The following is a 25,641-nucleotide window of genomic DNA, read 5'->3' as shown; positions in this document are numbered from 1 at the left end:
CAGGTGTTCACGGACAACACCACCGCCAAGTGGTACTGCAACTAGCAGGGTGGGGTAAGATCGTGGACCCTTTGTCAGGAGGCTCTGCGCATCTGGACATGGCTGGGACATCAGGGCATTACCATGGTGGTTCAACACCTGGTGGACTCCCTGAACATCGGAGCGGACAAACTCCTCCCGACAATGCCTGGTCGATCACGAATGGCATCTCCATCCGGAGGTGGCGCAAGGTCTCTTGCAGCAGTGGGGAGACCATTGGTTAGATCTGTTTGCTGCTGCAGAGAAGAGGCAATGTCAGCAGTTTTGCGCATTGGAGTTTCCAAGCTGGCACTCGCTCAGTGATGCTTTTCATCTCTAGTGGAGCACAGGGTTCCTGTACACTTTTCTGCCCATACCACTTCTGCCCAGAGAACTCGAAAAGATCAACAATGACTGTGTAGCTCCGGACTGGGCATGAAGAGTCTGGTATCCCGGGCTATTACGCGTGGCCATCAATCCTCTGATCAGACTTATCCATCGGGAGGATCTTCTGTCGCAGCACCAGGGGAGATTTCACCACCAAACCTGTCCAGTCTCGGCCTTCTTACATGGAGATTGAGCAGCGGCAGCTGACAGGTTTTGTCCTTCTGCATGAAGACTGTAACGTTATCTTGGCAACCAGGCGTCCCCCCACCAAAACAGTATACACCTTTCGATGGAACAAATGTGTGGCATGGTGTACAGGCAAGCCGGTTGACCCCCTTTCTGCTCCTCTTTTCGAAGTCCTCCTGTTTGTACTTTCTTTGGCCCAGTCGGGCTCTGCTTTGGGCACTCTCAAAGATTATTTGTTTTGCTAACCCTGCATTTCCAAGGTTACCTGACCAACCCTTTTGTTTAAGTCTCTTATAGTTCGTAGGTTCCTTAAGGGTCTTACCCATATGGTTCCTTCATCACCATCCATCAAGCCCCAATGGGATTTGAATTTGGTTCTAGCATTTCTCATGTGTGCCCCTTTTGAGCCTCTACACAATTGTCCTCTAAGGCTTCTAACATTGAAAACAGCTTTCCTTAGGGCCATTACATATGTCCGCAGGGTGAGTGAGCTGCGGGGATTGTCATCTAAGCCACCATACCTTTCCCTCTCGCCTTAGAAAGTGGTGCTTTGCACCAGGGCTTCCTTTTTGGCAGAAGTGGTCACGGCCTTTCATGTAGGCCAATCTATTACCTTGCCTACTTTTTGCGCACCCCCTCGTTCTTCTAAGGAAGAGGAGAGACTCCCTCCCTGACCAAAAAAAAGCATTGGTGTTCTACCTAAACCTAAAGAGTTCTGGGTGGATGTTCAACTCTTTGTTGGGTATGTGGGTGTGAAGAAAGGTCGTGCAGTGCAAAAAGAACCATCTCTAGATGGGTTGTTCTCTCCATTCAAATGTGCTATGCATTGGCGAAAAGGCAACCCCCGGAGGGTTTGCTCGCTCACTCTTATCAGAGTGATAGCTGCTACCACTGTGTTATCATGCAGAGTTCCACTCTTGGACATCTGTCCGGCAGCATTGTGGGCATCACTGCACACTTTCACCAGACATAAATGCCTGGACACTCGGGTCCGGAGGGAAGGGTACTTTGCCCGTTCGGTCCTGCAGGACATCCTAGTGTGATCTTGGTTCGTAGACCCACCTCCGGGGATGGTATTGCTTTGGTATTGATTCTAATGTAAGGAATCTGCAACTAGAAGTAATTCAGAAAGTTACTTCTCTTCGGTAACGCCTCATCAGGTAGAGACATATTGGAGTTGCATATTCCTTACTGACCACGCCCCTCCCACCCCCCAATAAACATACCCCCCAATAAACAAACCCCCCAAGGGACAGGGACTTCCAATTCAGGACGCTAGTTTTGACACACCAGTGGTCTGATTTCTTTATAGTTTTGCACTTCTGGCGCGAAAAGTTGTGAAAAGAACAGATGACAGCATGCCAGGGTGGTGCCACCTGTATAGGCCCTGCGACATTATATCTGGTGCTCATGACACCGAGGACGCAGAGCCGACTGGTGCCACCTGATGGCATGGAGGGGTACTGGTCGAGAAAAATCTCCAGATCTAGACTGACGCCTCAGGGAAATTCTAAGGTAAGGAATCTGCAACTAGAATATGTCTCTACCAGATAAGACGTTCCCAAAGGTAAGTAACTTGTTCTTCAGTCTTGCTGCAAACATTAACCTATAACTGAGGCCCATTGCCCTCATCTTCTGCTTCACCTGATTGAAGGTCCTCCTTTGCTCATTAACTACTTTAATGTAGTATTGGAATATGAGTATCTTCCTGTAATTATATTGCTCTTTCCCAATCATTGTAGCAGTTTAGAGGAGGAAGTCGCAGTCTGTGTAATTGAAAAAATGTGCAGTCGGGGTGCATGGTGGGGCCTCAAGAGGTTGTTTGGGGTTCAAGCTATGGGTAGTTTTTTTTTTTCAACCACAGAGCAGAGCCAGAGCTATCAGCCTAGTATTTAGCCAGTTTTCCAGAAATTGCGTTATTTTCCTGTTCTGCTCCCTCCAAGCCCCACAAATCTGAAGATACCATGGCTTGATCTTCCTTCTGTATCTTTCACAGGACAAAACAGCTCATAGTGGCTTTTAGTTTTTGGACAGTAGATCGGAGCCCCTTCACTGCATCATCCACCCCACAGAACAGCCCATCTGAGTAGGAGACTCAATCAACGACATTTATCAGATCTTGGATAAGAAAATCTACGTCCGTCGCCATTTATCCGATCCATGTCTCTAGAGCCTGCCTGGTGGTGGTGATGGCCTGCAAAATAATGACATTTGAGTTTTTAGATCCACTGTTTGTCTGTTGGGCCCACTGCTTCTCCCTCTGAAAGGGTGGGCAGTTTTGGATGAGCCAGTAATACTTATAGTACATTTATCCAGCTTCCTTTGTCATGCTTAAGGGATGGCAATACTGCGAAGCACTGTCATCCCATTGAGGGGCGAAGCATGGTCACTCTCCAGAAGAAGAGTGACGAGAGCCGATCACGGTTCTGCAAAGGTCCTCCACCTCTGGGGGGGGTCAGTGTCACCACTATTGGCCTGCGTACTCTGGGATCAAGGGCGTTCCGAATGAAGCTGGAGTGGTTGTGGGCCCTGTTTGCTTTGAACTTTAGACTGTCTTGTGCCCACTCTCTTATTTCTGACCAGTCTGACGAGACCTGGGCATTATTTGCACATTCTGTCCCCCCTGGTCGTTCTAGGGCAGTTCTTACAGTGAGCTGGAGATGGATACACACTATTTGTCACTGTACCATTTTTAGCATTTATTTTCCCTCTGTTGGGGTAGAGGGAAGCAAGGGACTAGCTGCAGGTTGCCATCCACCTCCTAGTCATATCGTCGCTGGGCCCAGGACAAGGTATGGGGATTGCTTGCCGCCAATCATTGGGCGATTCTCCCTTCTGCGGCGCCTTCACCCGCACTGCCAATCACCTCCCTTTGGGCAACACACCTGTGCACGGGATGCAATCCGGACAGCGAAGAGCCCCGACTTTGAAGACGAGCCTAGTCGTTCCCACTCACAGCCTACACAGAGCTCTTCCAGGATTGGTGCCTACCTCCTTCCGGCAGGCCTTAGTAGACCAAGACCCTTGCACTCAGGTCAGCCGGCGCCGGAGGCATCTCCAGGAGCACGTCGCAGCCATACACCAGTCTTCGGGTCTGATGAAAGCGAATGCAGTTGAGAGCCTCTTCTCCTGCCCCTGACTTCAGGACACTCCTGCTCCATGGATCCTCATAGCTGCAATGCAGTCATGTTCCTCCCTGCTCAAAATAGATGCGGTTCTGAACTGCGAATCCGTCGGGGCAGTCCGAAGAGGGAGATTAACGTGTGTTTTTTTTTTTTTTTTTTTACACAAAAAGCCCTACTGCCTTGAATTTGTGCCGCGGCAGACAGTGTAACCCTCCAACATGTTTGGTTACCTTTTGCATCGTGACTCGGGCTGCTTTGGGACAGCATCTGTCCCCCAAAGGAAGAGAGCACATCAACGCTACCAAGGGAGTCTCCCTTTCTCATGTTACCTTGGAAGCATCTCGACCACAGCGAGGTGTTACAGCGGACACAATAGATATTTTAGTTAGTTACAATCAGTGCCCTATACTTTGCTAGGGCTGTTTAAAGACTGCGGGCGGCAGAAGTTAGCAGAATGTGCATTGTCCTGTGCATGTTTATATAACCAACTGCAAAGTCGGACGTGTGGACAGCTTATTCTCTATTGGTGGGAATTGAGCTTGTCTACTGGGAGGTGTCATTGCCGTTCGTAAATAATGAGCAGAACAGGGAAGATGATTAGGAGGTTATTATTATTGATATTGATTGAGGTACCAACATGTAATCACATACATACCTACTGATTTCAGGAAAGTCCGGAAGTATGATGACCTGATGACCTCTAAAATAGATAGTGATGGTGGAAATACGTGAGGCCGTTATGCAAAGAAAGAAATTGACAAAGGAATACATACAAACTGGATGAACAAAGCAGAAAAAAATAATTTGACATGGTTAATTTGCCTAAATAAAGAAAGTGGTATGATGCTGGATAAAAGGATACAAGGAGCCTGCTTTAACTTTGTGACCAAGTCGTAATTGGTTAACGTTTTAATTCTCCATGAGGTGATTTACTGTGTATCAGTAACTTGAAATAATAACAATGTTCTGTGACTACTATTAAGATGCAATTCCATTTGATGAAAAGTAAAACAGTGGCTTCCTAGAGAGAGATGTTATAACAAAGTTTTGTGTGTAAACAGACACACTCGGTATCTATAAATAATAGATGAGTTGACAGATAATTTAGTACTATCCTTTCATAGAGTGGAACGCTATAAAAATAAAACATCTATTCAATTTCTGTTATGATATATTAGTTTTCAGATTTCCAGCATGGGCTCATTTTAGTGTCTTCCCAGAGCTCTTCCAGATTATTGCGTATGACTAAAGCAAGCTCACCATGTGGTGATGTGGACTGATCTGCCCTGGTCAAAGTGGGCAAAAGTAGAGTAACTACTTAGCGGATCACAATAAAGCAATATTACAAATGCATGGAAATAAAGTATCTGGATTACATTCATTTTAAAATCAGGAAATTTCCAGGCCAATTTCGCTGTAGGACTTCAGTTTGATATCTGTTTTCACCAAAAGAACTAGAGAGTTGGATTTTTAATTTCATCACACAGAAATCTGCTGTGCAGTGCTGCATGAGAGCTGTCAAAGGCTTCTGGCTGAGAAATCCATCTCCTACAGAATTGCAAAATGTGCAAGTGCAATAAAACTGAAGACCTTTGTTTTTACTGTTGAATTGCATTGTTGCAGGTATTAATATTTGTCCTTCTCCCAGCATCAGGACACAAATTTAGGCCAGGCCTGCCTAAGGAAGACTACACTGGTCGAAATTAAACCATTGCCTAACCAAAATACTTGTTTGTGAGTCCTAGTGAGCCGGTTTCGGCTTCAGTAGAAATATTTTAAAATGTTCTTCCCAATCAAACATAGCAAGGTGAAAACACAGGACATGTAGATTTCTTAGAACTAATTAGAAAGTAGTGTTGTATCATTTATTAATTACAGCGGTTGGCTCGTCTCGGGCAAAAGAAGCCATTGCAAGACAGTCTCTGCATTTCAATGTTTTACAAATCGCAAGGGTTTAAAGCTTTCTGAGACCACATACTCTACTCCAGCAAAGGCAACACTGGCAGGTTTTCACTAACATACTGCAGTTCTTATGCTTTTTGTAAGCATTATTTGCTTGATATTGATAATTTTGGATAAAATAGTGGAATTGTGGCTGTGCTTTCACTTTACGTGTTTGAAAACTCGTGTGAGATGCTGGACTCAGTCATGTCTGGTGCTCGATGCAGGTATCCTTCAAAATCTATTAAAGAATGATGTATTTTGGGAAGATTTTTTTCTAAGTCTTCCTTTGGCTGCTTACATTTCCTAGCCATTTGCAATGGAAGGGTAGATAAAGTATTGTAACTCTGCCGGAAACATAAAGGTAATTTGATTTATTGTTCACTCACATGTTTTCAAGCTGTATAGTTTTTTAGGCACTAATACTGACAAACTACCTATTGAAAACGTGACATTAGAAAATACGCATTTAACCAACTGAGAAGTGGCAGAGAATGCTTAAATGAGATGAAATTTGACCACAAGGTTAGCAAACGCAAACACTTACAGATTTGAGAGATTTGAAGTTAAGTACAATGACATTTTTTAATTCACTTTTATAGGTTAAGCCTACGGTCAAGACTGAAGAAACAGAGTCTGAGTGTTTTCAGAACGAGAGTGGAACATTAGACCCATCTGTTTTGGTCAGCACAAACACTGAAGCAACTCCTGCCATAAAAATGGAGGCTACACATGTGGAAGAGCCAAATTCACACTGCACAAAATCCGAAAATCGTACAGAATCTGAAAATGTGGCAGACAGTGGCCATGCAATTTCCCCAGCGTATCTGCTGTCTTCACCAACCTCATCTGATAAATCCATTTGTCGTTCTTCAGGGGCTAAAGACACTTTGCAGCCTGCGCTGCAATTACCAGCAAGAGATCTTTTGCAGAAATCAGGTAAACAGAAATAGATATTTCTCTTGTTTTCTGCTTACCACTGCTACCGTTTGTTAAGTATGGCATTTTAAATATATCATTTTACATGTTAATTGTTACTCCGATTCTGTAAGGGAATTCGGAATGCCCAAGGCAAGCATTTTCTTGCTCTTCTTGGAAAGTGCGCACCACCAATCAACATCTTCTATGGACTACTATTTGTTAGCTGAGTTTTTCTAGTCCGTTTCTGAAACGCTATTTTTGATATTTCGTTGAATCCTGCAGTCCACATGTCACTGTATCAGGAGACGGTCTACTAAGCACAGTTGAGCTACTAATTTAATTTAATGAGCTGTATGATAGGCTTGGAGCAGACCTCACCACAACCCATTCATTATCTCATGTTGTCATATTCTGATCTGTTCATTCCTTTCTTTAGTGAAAATACCATTTTGTAGTATTTCCTCTGAATTATGCTCACACTTAAGAGGGTTATTTTTTTGCTTGATATCCTGCTGCGTTGTATTGTCAGTGGGAATTCGTTGACTTGCCTAGCATGTGGCTGGTAAGCACTTGGTTTCAGTTGTTATGGGGTATGTGGCCCGTTGCATACCAAATGTAAAAGGTCACTTTATTTGGTACAATTTTGGAAAAAAAACCCTGAACGTTGTAGAGGATCAGAAAACACGGAACAGGATTCAACTTTATTAGCTTGATGCCTGCTGGTGAACGTGTTCTAATAAATATTCACTCAGTTTTAGAAATATACGTTATATGGGAATGAAAATGACTCCTACCTTCCAAAACAAATACCTACTTATTTTTTTTCCTGTACCCGAATTAATCCGACATTGAAATAAAAGGAGAGATAGCAGGATAAGGAATGTCAAAACAATTTCAAATTCACTAAAAGCCCAAGAAGTGTGATAATTATGGCAGGTATGCATGTGTCAGGATTCAGCACAAAATAAAATATTTGGTTGTTAGGGAATAGACTTTTTCCGAAAAATGTGGCAGGTAATCTTTGGAACAAGGGTTCAGGATTGTATTTACAAAAATCTGATATAATAGCTGTTTACAAATATATGAAGCCAGACAAATAACTCTGACGCTTTCTCAAATAACTTAACAAGTGAAGGACTTGTTTCCGCACATGTGCGTAACTTGCCTTCCCTTTTAGCCAGTAGAGGATTTTTCTCACTCAAGTGTCCTGTGGCTCACCCTTTTAAGAATTTTTGATTTTTATTAATCAAAACAATAAAGGTTTACTATTACTGTTAATCTCCATTTTAACATCATTTTAGGGCATTGGTAAATGAGGTTTCTGGCATCAGTCCCCAGTGTCCATATTTTGGCAACTTCGATAGAGGCATGAGAAATAATGCCTTTTGATGGCAGTATCCACTGGCCTGCCTCATGTTTTATATGAAGGAGAAGGGAAATCATATCACTACGTGCTCATTTGTGACTAAGTTGGCTTCTCACTGGTAAGACTTGTGACATCTACATTAGGCTTTGCTGATGCAGGACCTCAGTTCGCATACATCTACTATTGAATGTTTTTGGCTTTAATGTGACGTAAATTCCATTGGTGTGGAGGTAGCTAGGAAACACCTGCAAGCCATGAATTGCCTATGTAATAATGTGCTTTGGGCACTTAGTTTGACGAATGTTATTGAATTACTTCTTTAGGATGCTCTTCTCTGTTTTTTAAAATTCAGTTTTATTGGTTTACGTAACACATACCACCATTAGACCCATGCAGACAACACAGAGGGAGATCTGTATAAAGGGTACACCACTTTACAGCTTGTGAAATAGCCATGTACCTGGAATCTGTAAAGGCCTCATATGTCATTTTGGTTGTCAAGTCATGGGCCCTACATCCTGCCATGTTTTATTGCACAGCCATTCCACATAATTACCATTTCCTCTGCAGAAACATAGTAGTCCGTGCTCCGCCTTCAGTCTGACAGGGATGGAGGGGAAACCTTTTGCCAGCAGCAAGCTATATTTCTTTTGGTGAAAGTTGAGGCCTTCCAATACCCTCTGGCTTCTTGTATCTGTCTATCCATTCAATATTCATAACTACGCCACCTTAGGGTCCGGCACTGCCAGAGTGGTTAGGATTCCAGTCAAGGCCCTGAATATCCTTTTTCAGTAACCCTGAATGAGATGACAGACCCAGATCATATAATAGAAAGCATCCCTTTACTGTCCGCAGCATGTATATTTAGGGTTTTTGTCCTCTTCGCAGCCTGGAGGGTTGCACTGCAGCCTATGGAAGTAGTTTAGTTGTTTAAAACTGTGGTTGTGGGGATAGCCAGGACCTGGGCAACATCTTGGCCTCCTCCTATTCATCATAATCTTTTTCCCATGTCCCTTGTCCAGGTGGCTCTAAGTTGTTTAGGTGGATCTGGGATATTCATTGCTAAGGACCTTTAATTCCTGGAAGTCTATTTGTGCCCCGGTGGCTCTACTATTAACTTAGCTTTGAGAGGATATAACTTTGGTATCGCCACCATTTCCCCAGCGTGCACTGCCGGGGCTTTGTGAAGTTGCACGTACTTATAAAAAACTGTGATTTGTTTAACTGAAACTCGTCACTTAGCTAATGAAAGGGATATGTTATCGGACACCCAGACATCTCCAAGACATTTAATGCCCATAACGATCCCAGGCCCAAACTCTGATAGTCTTGCAACGCACCTCAACCAAGCGCCATTCCATAATGTAGTGTGATTAGTCAATTTATTTAGCCAATCATTATTTTTCAAGGCTTCCCACCATCACAGTAGAAGGATTCTTGTGACCTGTTGTTCTGCACAAGGGGGGCTGCCCATATGTTAGGACCGATATTCCTGATCATGCCAAGATGTCCAGTTCTCACTAAAATGCTGAGTCATGGCTAGCCCCAAACATCCACTGCCCAGTTGGTAATAATTGGGCTGCCCAGTAGTTCGACCCGTAATCACAGACCCCAAGTCCGCCCTCATAGATGGGTGGGGTGCATTTTTTGTGTGAAACCCGGGAATCTTTCAAGTCCACAAATATTATAAGCATGGATTGTATTTCAGTAAAAAAAAAAAAAGAACAAATATCTGGGAAAGGCAACCATCTTGTAGAGTACTGCTCTTCCCATGATGGAGAGTGGCAGTTGGGTCTATGCCTTCAAGTATACAGGTTTAGGGAGGCCATATTTAGATCCCAAGCTTCTTACTGGTCTTGCGTTATATGCAGTCCCAAGTATTTGAAGTGCAAAGTGGCTACCCAAAGCTGAGAGAGGAAGATCTGCTTTGGGTAACGTATGTGGACTTTGGCCTATCAACCTTTAACCCAGAAACACCCCCATATACTTGCATCATCTAATCTTTGGACAGAAATTTGAGCTATTGGGGAAGATAAGCAAGTTGTCTTTGTATAGCGTAATCCTTTGTTCCTGTCCATTAGTCCAGCAGAATCCCATCAGTTGAGCATCTTGACAGATCCACTATGGTAGAGGCTTCACAATCTGGGTAAATAGAAGAGAGGATAAGGGACTTCCTTCTTGGGTGCCCTGTCTTCTGGGAAATAATGTGGATAACACACCATTTACCTTGACGTGCACTTCCTGTTTGCCATGTAGAGCTCTATTGTAAGTGAGAAAGCATGGATCTGTATTATTTCGTTTCAGATCCTGGAATAGGGAGGGCCAGTGTTCTGTGTTAAAGGCTTTTTCATAGGAATTGAAATTAGCGTTGTAAGGCCCTTTAGCTCAGAGCCTTTGGGCAGCGCCATACGGATATGTTGCAGAGAGTGCCTTGTGCGCCTACCTGGCTTGATGCTGTTTGGTCTCTGTGTATAAGGGGTTGTGCTACTCTGTTAGGAAAATAAATCAATAAGTTTGATAGCGTGTTTGGCTGTAGATACACATGCTCTGCGTACTTCCTCCAATTAGTGTTGGATCCGGAACGTTGCCGGTTTTTCATCAAAAAGTCTTTTGAGTCACAAGGTAATGTGCATGGGCATCAACTCCATTCTTAGATTGTTTTCTTATGTTGTCAGGTCCAGTCGTGTTTTAGCTCCAGTTCGAGGCGTCCCGACCAAGGCCTTTTGCGTTGCCATTTTCTCGGTTCCACCTCGAAGAGAATGCACTCCTAATGGAACAGACTTCCTTCTGTTTCTGCCCTAAGTGCCACCTAAAGTTCCCACGGACTGACCAGCATCAGGTCTGCAACCTCTGTTTGTCCCAGACCATAATGAGGATTGAAGGACCTGTCATCATGAAATGCAGAGACATGAGATCAAAGAGCCCCCAGACATCTTCGAAGAACAAGATGTTGAGTCTGATCCAGAGTAGGAGATACAAGGGGCCTGGGCAGCTGAGGAGGATGCCCTTTCGATTGACGACTCTGAGGTTCTTGTAGACACAGTTTTTGAGATGAAAGATCTCCCTCCAGTCCAATGAACTGTAAGTACTGGCTCCCCTGTTCAACCCAAAAATCCAACACCTCTCACTGAAGCAAAGGCTATCGGACCACCACTGCCGTTGGGCCATGGTCGACACTGAAAGACTCATTCGGGACCGACCCCCCAAATTGAGCTCAGCACTGAAAATCAAGCCTAAACGGACCATCTCGGTGCTAAGCTGCGCATCTTTGCTTTGAAGCCGATAGCTACGGGCTTCCATTCGACAGTGGCCAACTCAGCGCCGAAAAGACCATTACCTGCCTCGGCACCAACCATTTCCACATCGAAGCAGAAGAGCGCTACTGTGCTGAAAAAAACGATAGTTTCTATATCTTCAGAGCTGAGCACTTTTATAGAGCCTCCATTAGATGAAGCAGCTACTAGACACTAAGCAGATACAGCTTCTTAGTCAACCACAGAGAGGCCGCATCCAGGTCAGAGCTGCTGTTTCAACACCTTGTAAAAGACTGCTTTCCTTTGAAGAGACTCAAGATATTCCTGCGCCTCCTGCCAAACACAAGTGGATGGACAGAGACTCTGGTGCTATAGACCTTTGCCTTTTTCTCTAACTCCACCTATATCACCACCACTATCCTTACCTCCCCATTCACAGGGTGACACTCATGACATCACCCCTCAGGGTTCCCCCCACTCTTAGCAAGGTGATCAAGAAGCAGGTGATGATACTCGCAATTTCCCACAAGGCACAGACCCTTGGTCACAATATGATGTATATCCCTACACAGACATACACCCAGATGTATACCCGGCCAGAATATCTCCACCAGAACTCTACCTCCTTTCAGGAGCTCATTGGGATGGCGGCTACTTATCACCAAGTGCCCCTAGATAAAGAGCCCAGTGAGGATGATTTCCTTTCCAGGCCACACAATACCTCCCTGTGCTAAAGGGAACAGTGAGGCACGAGGAGGACATACTTAAAGATCCTGCCAGGGTAGGTAGAATCACACCACGTGTAGAGAAGAAATGTAGAGCCTCACCCTCCAACCCTGTTTTTATTAGAGGTCAGATTCCCTGGTCTTTCTAATGCTAGAAAAGGAGCGAACTACCAAGCTGCTGGCAGTGCTCTGCCTCCTGATAAGGAGAGCAAGCTGATTGATGCTTCTGGAAAGGTGGTTGCAGCCCAAGCTGCCAATCATTGGTGTATTGCTAATGCACAAGGCCTGATTGTAAGGTTTGACTCTGCCCACTGGGATGAGATGGAGGAGCTCCTCCAATACCTCCCAGAGGAGCACAGGAAGAAGGGCGAATAAATAGTCAGCAAGGACCAGCTTATTTCTAATGATTCCATCCGCAGTTCTCTAGATTCTGCTGACACGGCCGCCAAGGGAATAAATAAGTGTTCTTTTAATCCAGCATGTGTGGCTGTAAATTTCTGGATTTAAACCCGAGGTATAGCAAACTATTCTTGATGTACCATTCAACAAGGAGCACCTCTTAGGCCCACACGTTAATCAGGTGCTAGAAAAAATGAAAAAAGACAATGAAGTGGCCAAATCCATGGATGCCTTGCAGACCTCTGCCAAACGTGGCTCCTTTTGTCAGCCGTTATATAAATCAACCTCTAAGTTTATGGCCAGGGACACCTCTTCCTCTTACCATAAAGGACAAGCTCACCCAACCTCCCATAAAGGCCTTTCTAAAGGTCCCTACAGAAGAAACAACAATAGAGGGAGAGGCAAAACACCCTCCCAGTGAGGCTCCTCAACTGTCTCAACACAGTGACTCCCTTCACCTTCCCCCGACTACTTAACACCTGTCAGGGTATGTCTTCAACAGCTTTTTCAGACATGATAAAGCATAACAACAGGTCAGTGGGTGTTGGATATTATCCTTAACATTGTAACATACCACAAGATCATTCAAAGTGCTGCACTCCATCATAAACTAGACATGTATGCCATTTCTGGGGAAGTAGTCTTCCTTATGGAAACACTCTCCAGATCTTAGCGCTCCTTACAGTTCCTCCCTGTGCTGAAGTGGATGACTATATGTTCCCCAGACATCTTAAAGGAACCTGTCAGAATCCGGGTCGTTACCCTCAGAGTAGAGGAGAAATATAGGCCTTCTACTTCAGACCCCATGTACATCAGGGGAACATGTCCTGCCGGACTGCTTGGTGGTGCTCTCTGCCTGTAAATAGGCCTCTGTTCAAGCTAAGGTGGAGGATGCCCTACTAGTTAAGGATAGTAAAAGAATTGATCCTGTAGGAAAAAGTGTTGCAGTGGGGTCTTCTGAAGGCTGGTGCATCTGCTTTTGAGATATGATGGGCCCCAACTGGAAGAAAGGGAAAGCCTGCTACAGGACACTCAGAGCAATTTGTACAGAGGCCGAAGCATATTGCATCCAAGGGTAAGGTCGTTTTCAATGCCACCACATGATGCACACTAGATTTTGTCGATGAAACCGATAGAGAGGTTAACACAGAAGTCTCCAACAGGTAACTCGGGTGCTGCTAGTAGCTCGTCAGTTCTCTCGAAGTGGCTCCCTGAAGTGCAACGCAGCACAGTAAATAATTAGAGGGTCTAGCCATATTGAAGAAGACAGCGCCACACATCTCCGTATCCTCAGTGTGATTTCAAGCCAAACCAATGTCACTCTCTATCCTAGCAGTGATCACAAGTCGTCAAGGCAAGATTTAGCAACCTCAACACAGGTCCAGTCAGGTGGTACAGACGGAACCCCCCCCCCCCAACTCTCCAACGCCCCAACCAACAGTGATAAGAAAGAAGCACTTGTGGGCAACCAGAGCAGTGAGAATCACAGCATCCTAAGGATGAAGAGCAATTTGACCTTACACTTCCCACTACTAAATATCCTAAAAGCCTCAATCTTGGCACTTAAGTCAGACAAACTGGACCTTCTGATTGACTTCATGGACATTATAGCTTCCCATATCTCTGAAATGAACACCAAAGTGGAAAAACTGACATATTTGATAACCAGTGTACAAATAAGGAACCCTCCAGTTCAACAAGAAGACTGTTGGGGTAGCTCAATTATTGACAAGCCAAGTATATCTCAGCCATCCTAGTTGGCATATTAAATAAGAGGAACAATCGCAAGGCTGAAACATGTAACAGGTCCACCCCAGAGCTGAATAACTGCCCCCAAGCTCAAACAACGGAAATATAACAGATGCCAGAGCAAAGAAATGCTTGTAGTTCCCTATGCAAAATACCTGTGGACCCAGTGCCAACTGAACATCCCCCCAACTACTTGATTCATCTTCGCTAAAGGTCACTCAATAGAGTGGGCCTATGACTCTTTTACAAACCGAAAGACACAGGAAACATGCTAGGAAAGTACAAAGGAACCTTCACTGTATTGTTAAAGATGATGTGCGTAATAACAAATGATATCTTATTTTTGAAGCCAAGCAGAAATATCAGGACCTAATAACAGCAAACACCTCAACTATTCTGTCTAGGAACCGAAGTTGAGGAACTCGAAGATCTCGAGGTAAATCAGATACACTTGTATTCACTAGAATCATCACAAGCAACAGCTGGAAGGATCAACGATGTGCAGAAGGCACATGAAACTGTTTGGAAGCAACGTGGCTCAGATCGGAGCCCACAGGATGGGAAGATGAGTAAGGGCCTCCGACAACCCATGCAAGTCCCTCAGCCAGACAGGATCGTGTCCCTTTCTACAAATAGTAAACTATGGTATGAGTCAAACATGGCAACTGAACATGACCCTCCAATAATAAATAAACGTTGCGTCAATAGGAACAAATGCATTCAAGGTCAAATACCTGCAGGTTGCACCATCATATTAACCAACAACATACCTGAAGGTAACTATGGCGATGCTGCACAGTGGGATAATAATCCAAAGAACTCCCCTCTAAAGGACAGGATTGTAGTAAAAATCAAGTAAAAATAGAGGGAGCAAGCAATGCAATGCACCTACAAAATAACAACTTGTAAATGTCACAAAACTCCCTGGGAAATGGAGAGTGTTAATCAGCAGGTTTTTCTAACTCAGTACGTCCCACAAGGACGGCAGGACATCCTGAACAGAGGCAATATCATGAGGCTGTTTGCCAAAATACCCACATTGAAACATATCAAATTAGCAAACTTGTTATGAGTCAAATTCCTACTCAACGAGGATCATAGACAACCGGAGCAAACCCTCACCACATAAAGAATAAAGGAGATAACACTCCTAATTAATAGCGCAAGCCAACAGTTTGAAACGCGGGTATACCACTCTCAAAACCCATAAAACGCCATTAGCATTCACCTCTGTTAATTCAGGTTCAAAGACCAAGCACTGAATTGGGACCTACTCATGTGTAATCTGTCCTACAAAGTGCTCGCTGTACAACTGGAACAAGCACCAAATTAAAAAACAAACATTCTTTGAACACGAACGAGGCCCAATGGCATTAGCAAGTGTGAGCCCTAAACGATCCAATAAAAAAGTGACTCCCAGCACAAGAGACAAGTAAACCCCAGGAATCTTCATTAAGTATTCTCTCCTGGAACATCATAGGAGCAAAAAACGAACTCTGTGGCGGTGTTCCCACGTGAACTGGGGAAAATATGAGATCATCTCGCTTCAAGAGACCTGACTAACCAATCCAGTGCAACTGGCAGGTTACACCCTCCACCACGTTGAGGCCAGGAAAATCAGTCGATTTGGGAGTTCAAAGATGAGCCTTGCAGTATACGTGTCGACAGTAACAAACGTCATCTCGGAGTAATTGCCTGTCTCAGCTGCTGACTTAGAAGTAATCAAGTTTAGCATGCTGCACAAGCACTTCAGAAAAACAATATTATTATTCAATGTTTATGCGCACCGCAGTGTACAAAACAAGATTGCACTACTCAAAAAATTGATCTCTGAAATAACGTAAATAAGATTTACAAATCCTACCTGAGAAATACTCTTGACAGGTGATTTCAACACCAACCGATTACTCACCTTAAACAAAGATGACCACTTGGTAGCTGAGAATGCAATTTGGGCGGTCCTGCCACAGTCATGCATGTTATTCAGCGCTGTGAAGGAAGACATCAGCAATCTGGTTTGCATATGTCTACTTTTAAAGAACGCTTGTATTTCATTATTGAAAAACATTTTTAATGACAGAGACATAAGATCCTGCAGGATGGCATTAAGAAAATGCCCTAATCTATCTGACCCACAGATTAACTGCAAACTGTTAAAATTCCTGGTTTTATAGGAAAAACTATTTAAATTTTTGGAAACAAATGTTAATTCAAGGGACACTTCAATTCCATCTGCTAATAAGCTCAGATGGTTTTAGAGAGTACTGCATAATGGCACTTACAGACGATTATACCTATCTGTGATTTAGAGGTTATCAATTCTGTGGTACTTTATAATTAGAAAACTCAATGGTCCAATTTTACATTAAAATTATTCAGGTCCGGACCTTGATGAGACCACAATTTCATGAAGTAACCTTATACTCAATATGATTGTTGTTGATTCCTGTTTTTATTTAAATAAAGTATTTTATTTCTGGTGACATATTTTAATACCGGGGTACTTGAATTAAATTTGTTAGGAAGCATAGATGATTTATAGGTTTACCAGCACGGTGGCACTTTACAGATAACTATTACTATTAGTGGTTTATATGTTATTAATTTTATGGCACTGAATAAATAGGAAGCTCGATGGTCCAGTTTCATGTTAAAAATAAGCAGGGCTGGACCTCAATGCAACCACTATTTCACAAAGTAACCTTACAGTTAATATGATTGTTCTTGATGTTATTTTAGTAACCATAAGCACAATATTGCCATCTGATGATTTATTTATTTACCATCGGCTGTGTCTCCATAACACTGAGGCATTCTACCACTGTGTAATAATTGTGAAGCCTGATGGTTCAAGTTTCAGTAATCCTCCTGGGATATGTCTGACAATGTTGTCTCTACAATCTTCAGAATCCATTAGTAATTATGTATTACATTACACTAAGATTTTATGTGCTATTTATGTAGTTTTGTGTATATAGCAATATTGTGATAGTTTTCTTTAACTTAAAACAACATAGTTTGATTAATTGATTAGCAGTCACACACACACACACACCCCTGACCATTTGTCTCCATGCACAATTACAATTTAGCAAAGTCACATAGAAAATGGTCACTTTATCAGTCATTTAAGGCATGTGAAGACTGACCCAGAAACAAAATTACAGCTATAGCTACACTGGGGTTGTCAGAGTGTGGGACTGTAAGAGACAGAGTATAGGTGTATTAAGAATCATATGTTCTCCATTATTGAATCTTTCATAGATTCACATGCTTGAATCTTCCTTGTTCTCATGTTGTTTCCCATGGTATCTTGTAGTGCTGTAGGTTCAGATACATCCAAGCTCCTCCCTGGAGTTGGTGTCTTGTTAGCACATCTCTGTAACATTAAGAATTTACTTTTATACACCATTTGAATGGTCATCACATTTGGCATTACCCTCCCTATGTTTGCATTCACCCACTGTACTGATAACAATCTATTAATGGGGTCTGTGCCCATGTGCATTCCCTATGAAAAGAGAAGTCAGAGTAGTCCTGGAGCGTGAAGAGACCGAACAAAAACAACTTGTAACATCAGAGCCCAACACTAAATAGCAGGAATATGTAGACCATGTGAATCTACAGCACTTCATGCTGCGTAAAGATTCTTACTAGGTAAGAAACATATTTCCTTCTGGCACATAATAGAAATTGCATTTTTAGCCATAGTTTCACATTTGCAGGGCTTGTATCAAATCAGAAGGGTTGGGACCCATGCAGGTAAGGCCTTCCACGATTCCCCTGGATCTCTAGTTTTTTTTAGTGATTAAAATTTGTGAGGATTTCATGGTTGCTGGCAAACTCAAGGTTCAAATATGGCATTTGTTTGTCATGGCAAATTTCCATGATTTTCTTATGTTTGTTTTTAGAAACGGCTGCAGTTTTTTAACTTACTTATGGGGCTGGGCCAGCCGGTCCTAGTCAACCCCATTGCATCTTGCTTTCCAGCAGTACACCAGGGCAAACAGTGTGGATGGTATCATCTTTATTTATTACCTAGCAGGTAGATCGTCAGAGAATAGCCTCTTCAACAGAAGGCTTCCTGGCGGCTGGTCTATCACTGTTGCATACATTCCCTTTGAGTCTCCTACTTGGGGTGTTTGAGATGATGAAAACAAGCTTTTTTTCCATAACCATGAGGACTGTGAGGATGAGATGTAAATCATCATGCTTGGCTTGGGGGCAAATATTTTACAGTTTGACTGGTGGACCCTAAAAAGATCTGCTCCTTTTGCCCTTTTCTTCAATAGTTAACCGAAGTCCTGCTCGCATGTTGCACCAGTCTTCTGGCAATGTTTTGCAGTAAATGTCATTTAAGTTGCTCACCATTATGTTTTTTTGTATTTCAGATTATTCATTTGAACAAGCCTACTCTATATTGAAACCAGCTGCATTTTTAATTGAAGGCTGGGAAACTTGAGGTTGTTTCACAGTACTGATTTGGTCATGTTCTCCATCATAGATAAGTTTTGGAAGGGAGTAAACAATAGTGTTGTGGAAATGATTGTTCGTTTACCATCATTCCTAAATCCCTGATATTGAGACAAAAAGAGGTGAAATTAAGACGGGCTGTGTTGAAATGGATGGTCTTTTTATTCTCTGGCTGGTCAGTGCAACTGTCTCCGGACAATAATGTGAGCAGCACCAGAGAGGGGTTTTGGCTCCACCCACATATTGGGAGTCAGGAGGTCATGCTTTGATTGGGCCAAAGTTGTGTGCTTCCACAAAAAATGCTTGCCCTCTACACAGCTGTGATAATTTTGTTTATTAATCCAGCTTCCTAGGCTTGAACTTTCAGGGGCACATGGATAAAGTGTCTTAGGTAACTAGTTAATTTGTTGGTTGTTTTTCTCTGGCAGTAGCCCAGTGATAGGTAAGGCAGTCATTAACCTACATAGAGTTTTAGGTCTCTCCTAGACCACGCACAATCTCTCTTCAAGACATGTTATTTACTGTTAGCGGGTTCGATATAACATATCATTTTTTTGCTTCAAAGCCACTCTTGCTTGCTTCCTTCTATGTCAGCTCTGCGGTCCGCACTTCCCTTTTCTTGCATGTGACCCTCCCCTAGATCATGGTCCAAGTACTTGAATCCGTACACTGCTCACGATTTTCGGATCTGTTTTTTTCTTTTTGTTGTGATACTCTATAGAGAACATGTTTTGTTGCTGACTTTGCATTCTGCTCTGTCACTCCATCTGTTTGCTTCTTCCTTCTGTGTTGCCCCTCCCTCCCAATTCTGTTTTGGCCTCCAAATCCAGTACAATAAATGATACGAGAAGCCTGATACCTTCGTCCTGCTTCATGAAAGCCTCCGACGTCTGTTTTTGTTGCTACTTTTACCTCCGCATGAAAGGTATTGGAGTGCTTTACACAAAGACACATTCATTTTGAGTGGGCATGGGAAGATTAATTGATTTGCCCCGAGTCACGAATGTTGACCTGGCGCTGAGACTCGAACCTGGTTCCCGAGCTGCAAAGTCGTCAGCTTTTTCAAAGCTGCTTTGTCTTGTTCTGGCAGGTCGCGTCGTGCAAAGAAGATGCTTTATTATAGCCTTAGAACTTGCCGTAGCGGGCTCTACCGGCTATTAAAGGCCCGCTCCCCGCGTTCAATGCCCGAGCCGAAGGCGAGGGCCTTTAACAAGGGAGAGGGACTTTAATAGCCAGTAGAGCCCGCTACGGCGGGTTCTAAGGCTATTAGAACATTCTGCCACTCAGGGCAGAATGTTCTATTAAAAAAAAAAAATTCACGGAGCCCGAGGGGATTAAAATCCCCTCGGGCTCCGTGAGGCTTTAGCGAAGATTGGAATGTTGGCGCTGCGGGCTTTTACCGGCCTGTAAAAGCCCGCAGCACTCCATTGTTTTCAATGGAGCTACCAACATTCCAATGTTCTAATATGTTATCTCAGTTTTATATTTTGGCTAACGAGTTGAAGTGCCGTAGGCAACATGTGGCACTTGATTACACTTCTTAAAAATAAATAGGCTTTTACATTTCAATATTTCTGTATTCGATTGTATCTCACAATCATAAAAGCAGGTAATACATACAAATAACACCAATCGGCAATCACATAAAAAGAAAAAAAAAGAATGTGAAATAGATCAAACCATACAACAATTGGTTCGATATGATAGGCTTTTACATTTGTGTCAACATGAATGGTGAAAACTCAAGCCGCTATTATACGTAATTCATGTCGCTGTTGTTTTTTTCTTACATGGTCATTGACTTTGTTTTTAAACAACCAAAAGGCTTTCTTTGGATACAGCATTTCCGTTATTTAGTTTAGTTTTTTCTCTGTAGAATTGCCTGTTTGTTTGCAGCTTCACTGCAGCAAGGGCAGTCCGTTCGTCAGCTCCCATAATAACCATGGCATAGCAATACCTGGAACGTGTAGCAGGCCTCGTGTGTGCAATCCTTGTTTGCGTACAACAAGCTTAGCAATTCCTGTTTACAAGCAGCCTTGCAAATCAGCATTCAGCCTTTTTTATTACTTCTGCCACAACAAACATGTTGTCATTATGTCCGAATGACTACTAGGTAGTCTTGTTAAACGAACATGGTTCATGACTTCAATGCAAATATATTGTTTTGGGGATGTATTTCAAAGACGAAAAGGAACCCCCTTCTTAAATATGGTTCCCAGAGCAGGTAAAAAGCTACTAAAGCAAATAACCCCGGCAACCTCAAATATACCGAATTGTATTCATATGTATTACTATATCTATATGAAAAATGTATGGCCCAGAGAGTAAATTCTTAATTCTAATATGTATTTTTATGATTAGCCATTGGAAATTAAATATAATGTCATTCCCTCAGGTTGATTAAATAATTTAAACATCGCTTATGCACGTCAACACCACCCTAAAATTCCATTCTTAAAAACAGTAATTTTCATCACTTTCATTCCTCAATTATATCACGTACACACCCACATACACATCATAAACCAATTTAAGTATGTTTTGATATCCATCTTATATTCAATCTGTCTTATATTAAGTATTCCTCATTATGTTAATTCACTAGTATAGATACTAGATTGAAAAACAGGTGTATAACATCAGTTATTGGATATTTAATATTGTTTTCCCCATTGGTTATAACTTCTGTTAGTTGAGGCCATGTGGTTTACACCATTCCAGATCTTTATGTTGTGATTTCCTCTATCACTATGGCTTTTATTAATTATCTTCTCCAGTATCACTGTGGCTTGCATTATTTATCTTCTTAATGCGTGTTTCGGCGTGAACACCTTCTTCAGAAATGCCACATGATCCTCATCCAGACCTCAGTAATTTATAAAAAATGATCTGCAAGCATAATAGAAACCCAACTGAGTCATACATTGTATATTCTGCCCATACTAAAATCACTACATACCCTGACAGCTCCACCTCCACTCACGTGTTTCTCCTCTAACTGTAACATGTTGAACCAAATTGTGAGCCATCTCCAATGGAATGCATTGTCAATACTTCACCTACTGCGTGTTAAAATACCATATAGTGAACCATCACCAATGAACATTGTGCTCTCACTGACCAATACTCCACTCAGTGTTCTTATGCCTCTGTGATTAAACACACTTCTGAGTCTTCCTACACTTAGATGTTTTAGTGTGTTAGAAAGCTACATCTCTTGAACATGCTCATTTTGTTTGTGTGTCTTTTCATTTTTAGTATTGCTAATTTCCTTGTTTTTATTGAACCATACCAAGCAAATCATCATGGAAATGCCCATGCCGTAGAAAATAATGAGGAAGAGAACCGCAGGACAAATCCTACCCTTCCTGAAATTTATAGTAAAAAAGCAGGGTAAAAAGTTAACCTCCTGCAAAAACGTTGATCCAAAGTCAAACATCTTAACCTCCAGTCAGACTACCGGACCTTAGGATAATCTACTATGAAGACCACTCTTCGCCTTGATTGAATTCTTACGGAAACACCGTTTTTAAATTACCTGACTTGCTGCATTGCTACAAATATGAAACAATAATAAAATAAATAAGGCCCAAGTAGCAAGCTTCCGTTCCCGATGTTCCAGTTGCTCTTCATACATACTCACCTCTAGGTCTTGTTGCAGTGGGCGTAGCATGGGCTGTCCACCACCTCACTTGTCAGTACTATTCCTGATAATGCAGGGCACAAACCACAGATGAATTATTTTAAGCCTGCCCCGGTCATGTGGCTTCTGTACCATTTCTCTCCCTCCTTTAAAGGGTAGAACTTTGGAAAGTAAATTTCATATTTCGTCCGTGGCCATATTGGAATCTCCAAAAACTGAATCCCATGACTTCAGCATTTGCCAAATGGCATTGATTCCCAGTAAAGAAGCACATTCTGATCAATATGTTGTGACTAACACATAAGGTGACGTTTGATTTTTATGACTGACTTTTTGACAGGTATCAGAAAACAAACCTTGCACTGGAGCCAAGATTAGTAGATAAAGTGAATACATTTCGCACTTACTGGTACAGACCACTGTGGCCTGGGATCCATTGACTGTGAAGCTGTGCACATTAGGTCATTTTTTAACATTTAAGAAAAACACGGAGACCTACTTACGTACAATGAAGGGTCATGCGAAGATTCTTTCAGCACTGAAGTCCTGGTGGTCAATTGCATTCTTTATGAGAAAACCTCCACTAATTAATAATATATAACTCTCGATACAGTGGCTCACCATTAACTCAATTTAAATGTGTATCTTTAAGTTGGATGATGTATATGTTTCCGTGGTACTAAGAAATCCACCTGTAATCAGATTGCCAAAATAACAGCATTTAGCAGGCTTTACTCAATTATATCTTTATAAGTGTAGAAATCTGAGAGCACTAGTGGCTTGCTTTGGCAGATGCTCCATTGGAGCTTGTGGATCTCGCGCTAAATTGGCATCACTGTATCAGACTTCCTTGCACAAATTCAGTCATGCCTTTAGTCAGCCTACTTTTCCTTTGAACCGCCACTACCCACACTGAACTGTTGAATGAAGCTGAGTTTGCCCTTACCCGTCAAGCACCCCATAAAAGGCACTCTGTGTACTGTTTTTCCAGTTGTGTTTACTTTCTGTTGATTCTACACCATAATAAAAATTGCTATCTAAAAGCACAAAAATCAGCGTACACTGTCTTTTTCTGTTGGAAATAACCATCTTCCAAAAAGTTAAGAGCAACTACATTGACAAATTTTTAAACATTTGTATAGACTACTGTGTGGATATGGACCTGGGCTGGCACAGAGGTTGCGCAATCTGTTCTTTAAAAAATATATAAATATGTTGCGGCAGCAGCATACCTGTCAGTGCCATTGTTCCTATCACTTATCACTATGTTGCGCTTTGTGAATGGAGATGAGTTTGTCTGTAGCCCATGCTATAAAAAAAAACCATAACTTACTGCTAACAAAATAGCCCCTCTTTGGTTAGCTCCTGTAGATTAACGTCTGATCCTACCTTCTCATTTTTTAAACATTAAGCTATGTGATGAGATCTTCTGTGCAAATCAAGTTGTAATGTGTTTCAACCTTCTACAAGGGAATACATCATAGAAGAGTGTGGTGGGTGGTGAACATGAGTGGGAGTTGGACATTTAGAGAGGAACTGCTTCTGTTGATTGGTGTTACTAGTATCTAATAAATACATTTAAACTTTACGTGGTGTGGCGACTTTGTCTCAAGACATCTGAACAGTTGGCGATGTGTTGCCTGGTAGGAAACTGGCATGCTGATCAACAACATCTCCAGAACCCACATTTATTGGCATTGTGATGTTTACATTACCTGTGCGGACTTTTGGGGGTTTGGTTGGGGGGGGGGGGGGGGGGGATTCCTCCTATTGTGACACCAGGAGGCAGTTTTCTATTTTTTATTAGAAGGCATTGTTGGCAGCTTTGTATACCAACATGGCCGGCATTTGAAACATGCGCAGCAAGCAGGCCCGAGTGTGACTCGAGGGATACAGTGGCAATGCTGGCGAGGCTACGTAGCATCTGCATTTAGACAGGCCTTGTGGAAAGTTGGCATGCAACACTGAGCAAATTATGTCAAGCGGACATAGGGAAGAGAGGCGTCAGGTTGAGTGTTGCCATGGAAACAATTGAATAGCTACCTCAATTGAAAGGGCACCATTTGAGGTTTGGCCTACTACGAGGAGCAACATCAATCGGACGCCATGATTTGAGGTGGAATCTTCAGGACACCATCATCAGTATGTCACTGTGCCGAAACGGAACATCGTTTTACATTGGGCATGCCACATCAGCAGTGAGATACCATTTTGGATCAAATGTGTCATTGCGCTTAGGTGTGCCCTCTTGGATCTGGCATGCCGCGCAAACTTACAACCACCATTTGGTATTCAGTCTTTGCGTTTTATTGCTGGAGCACTCTTAATGATTGGGGACGGTTATTGGTACTGCCCCTCTTCGCTCTGCAGTGTAATACCGAGTGAGGGTGCAAATCTGAAATATGATAGTGAAGAAATGGGATTAAAGAAAAGACTAAAGACTAAAGAAATTGGATTTTTTTTTTTTTTTAAAGTTGAAGTCCATTTCTGAGTTGCCGGGTACTCTGACAGTTGCTGTGTGTACATGCAATTAACGTAGTGGGTACTGTTGGTATTTTCTCTTAGTGTGTACATCAACCTACTCATAGTGTGTACATAAACCAATTATTCTACCCACTCATACTGCTCATACTTGAACTTATGGCATCGGTCAATTTACCTCCGCCCTAGGTTTTTTTTCTCCCAGAAAAGGGGGACCTCTATTGACCTAGAAAAGATGGAAGAATCTGTTTGACTCCGCAACCGCTACCTAATAGCAGTAGTGGCTGCGGGTGAGAAATTTTCTGCAGCAAGGAAACAAGCTGTACTCTTGCACGACTTGGGTGTAGAGTGCCAGAACATATATGACAGTGTAGAGACAATACCTGTAGAAAATGCAGAAGATGATCGGGATGTATTTGAGAAGTCAGTACTCGTGTTTGAGAAACAACTTAAAGACCGGATTAATGTGTTTTTAGAATGTCACAATTTATTTATGAGAGTGCAAGGAGTGGATAAAAGTGTGGGAAACTATTTTGCATGCTTAAGGACTCGAACACGCACTTGTAATTTTGATCTTCTGGCTGACTCACTGATTATAGATGAGTTGGTGCGTTGGACAAACAATGTGAGAGTTTAAGAAAAGTTACTGGATCCCTTGAGGTTGCTGTTCTGAGGATTGAACACCAGCAAGGCAGCTGTAGAAAGCCCATTGGGGTAATACCGCCAAAGGAAAGGCCAGAGACACCGGGGGCCTACTGAGACTTTGAAAGGGTCCTCTATTTTTGTTGCCCTTGTGCAGTCTGGGCACGAGAGAGAGGGTCAATAAGGCTAAATGCGCATATGCGCCCACGGAAGGTGCAGAGTGGGGTGGGCGAGAGAGCGCACAGGAAACTTAGCTCCTCTAAATGCCTAGGCCCTCCTATTTTGACTTCTGGCCTAATGGCCTGAAAGCACAATGTTACTCTTCAAAGAG

At 42.7% G+C, this 25,641-nt stretch overlaps 1 protein-coding gene across 4 annotated transcripts in view; it reads left to right on the top strand.

Moving 5' to 3' along the window:
• The window catches only part of LOC138304453 (histone-lysine N-methyltransferase, H3 lysine-36 specific-like), a 1,084,114-nt gene that overhangs the window by 536,808 nt on the left and 521,665 nt on the right, over positions 1-25,641 (top strand). For all 4 annotated transcript variants that reach the window (XM_069244523.1, XM_069244520.1, XM_069244521.1 and 1 more), the window contains one exon: positions 6,260-6,596. In XM_069244523.1, coding sequence (XP_069100624.1) covers positions 6,260-6,596 — 337 coding nt within the window. The remainder of the gene's footprint in view (positions 1-6,259; positions 6,597-25,641) is intronic.

This window comes from Pleurodeles waltl, chromosome 7 (genome assembly GCF_031143425.1).
Source record: "Pleurodeles waltl isolate 20211129_DDA chromosome 7, aPleWal1.hap1.20221129, whole genome shotgun sequence".
Lineage (NCBI taxonomy): Eukaryota > Metazoa > Chordata > Amphibia > Caudata > Salamandridae > Pleurodeles > Pleurodeles waltl.
This window is presented reverse-complemented; position numbering and strand designations above follow the sequence as displayed.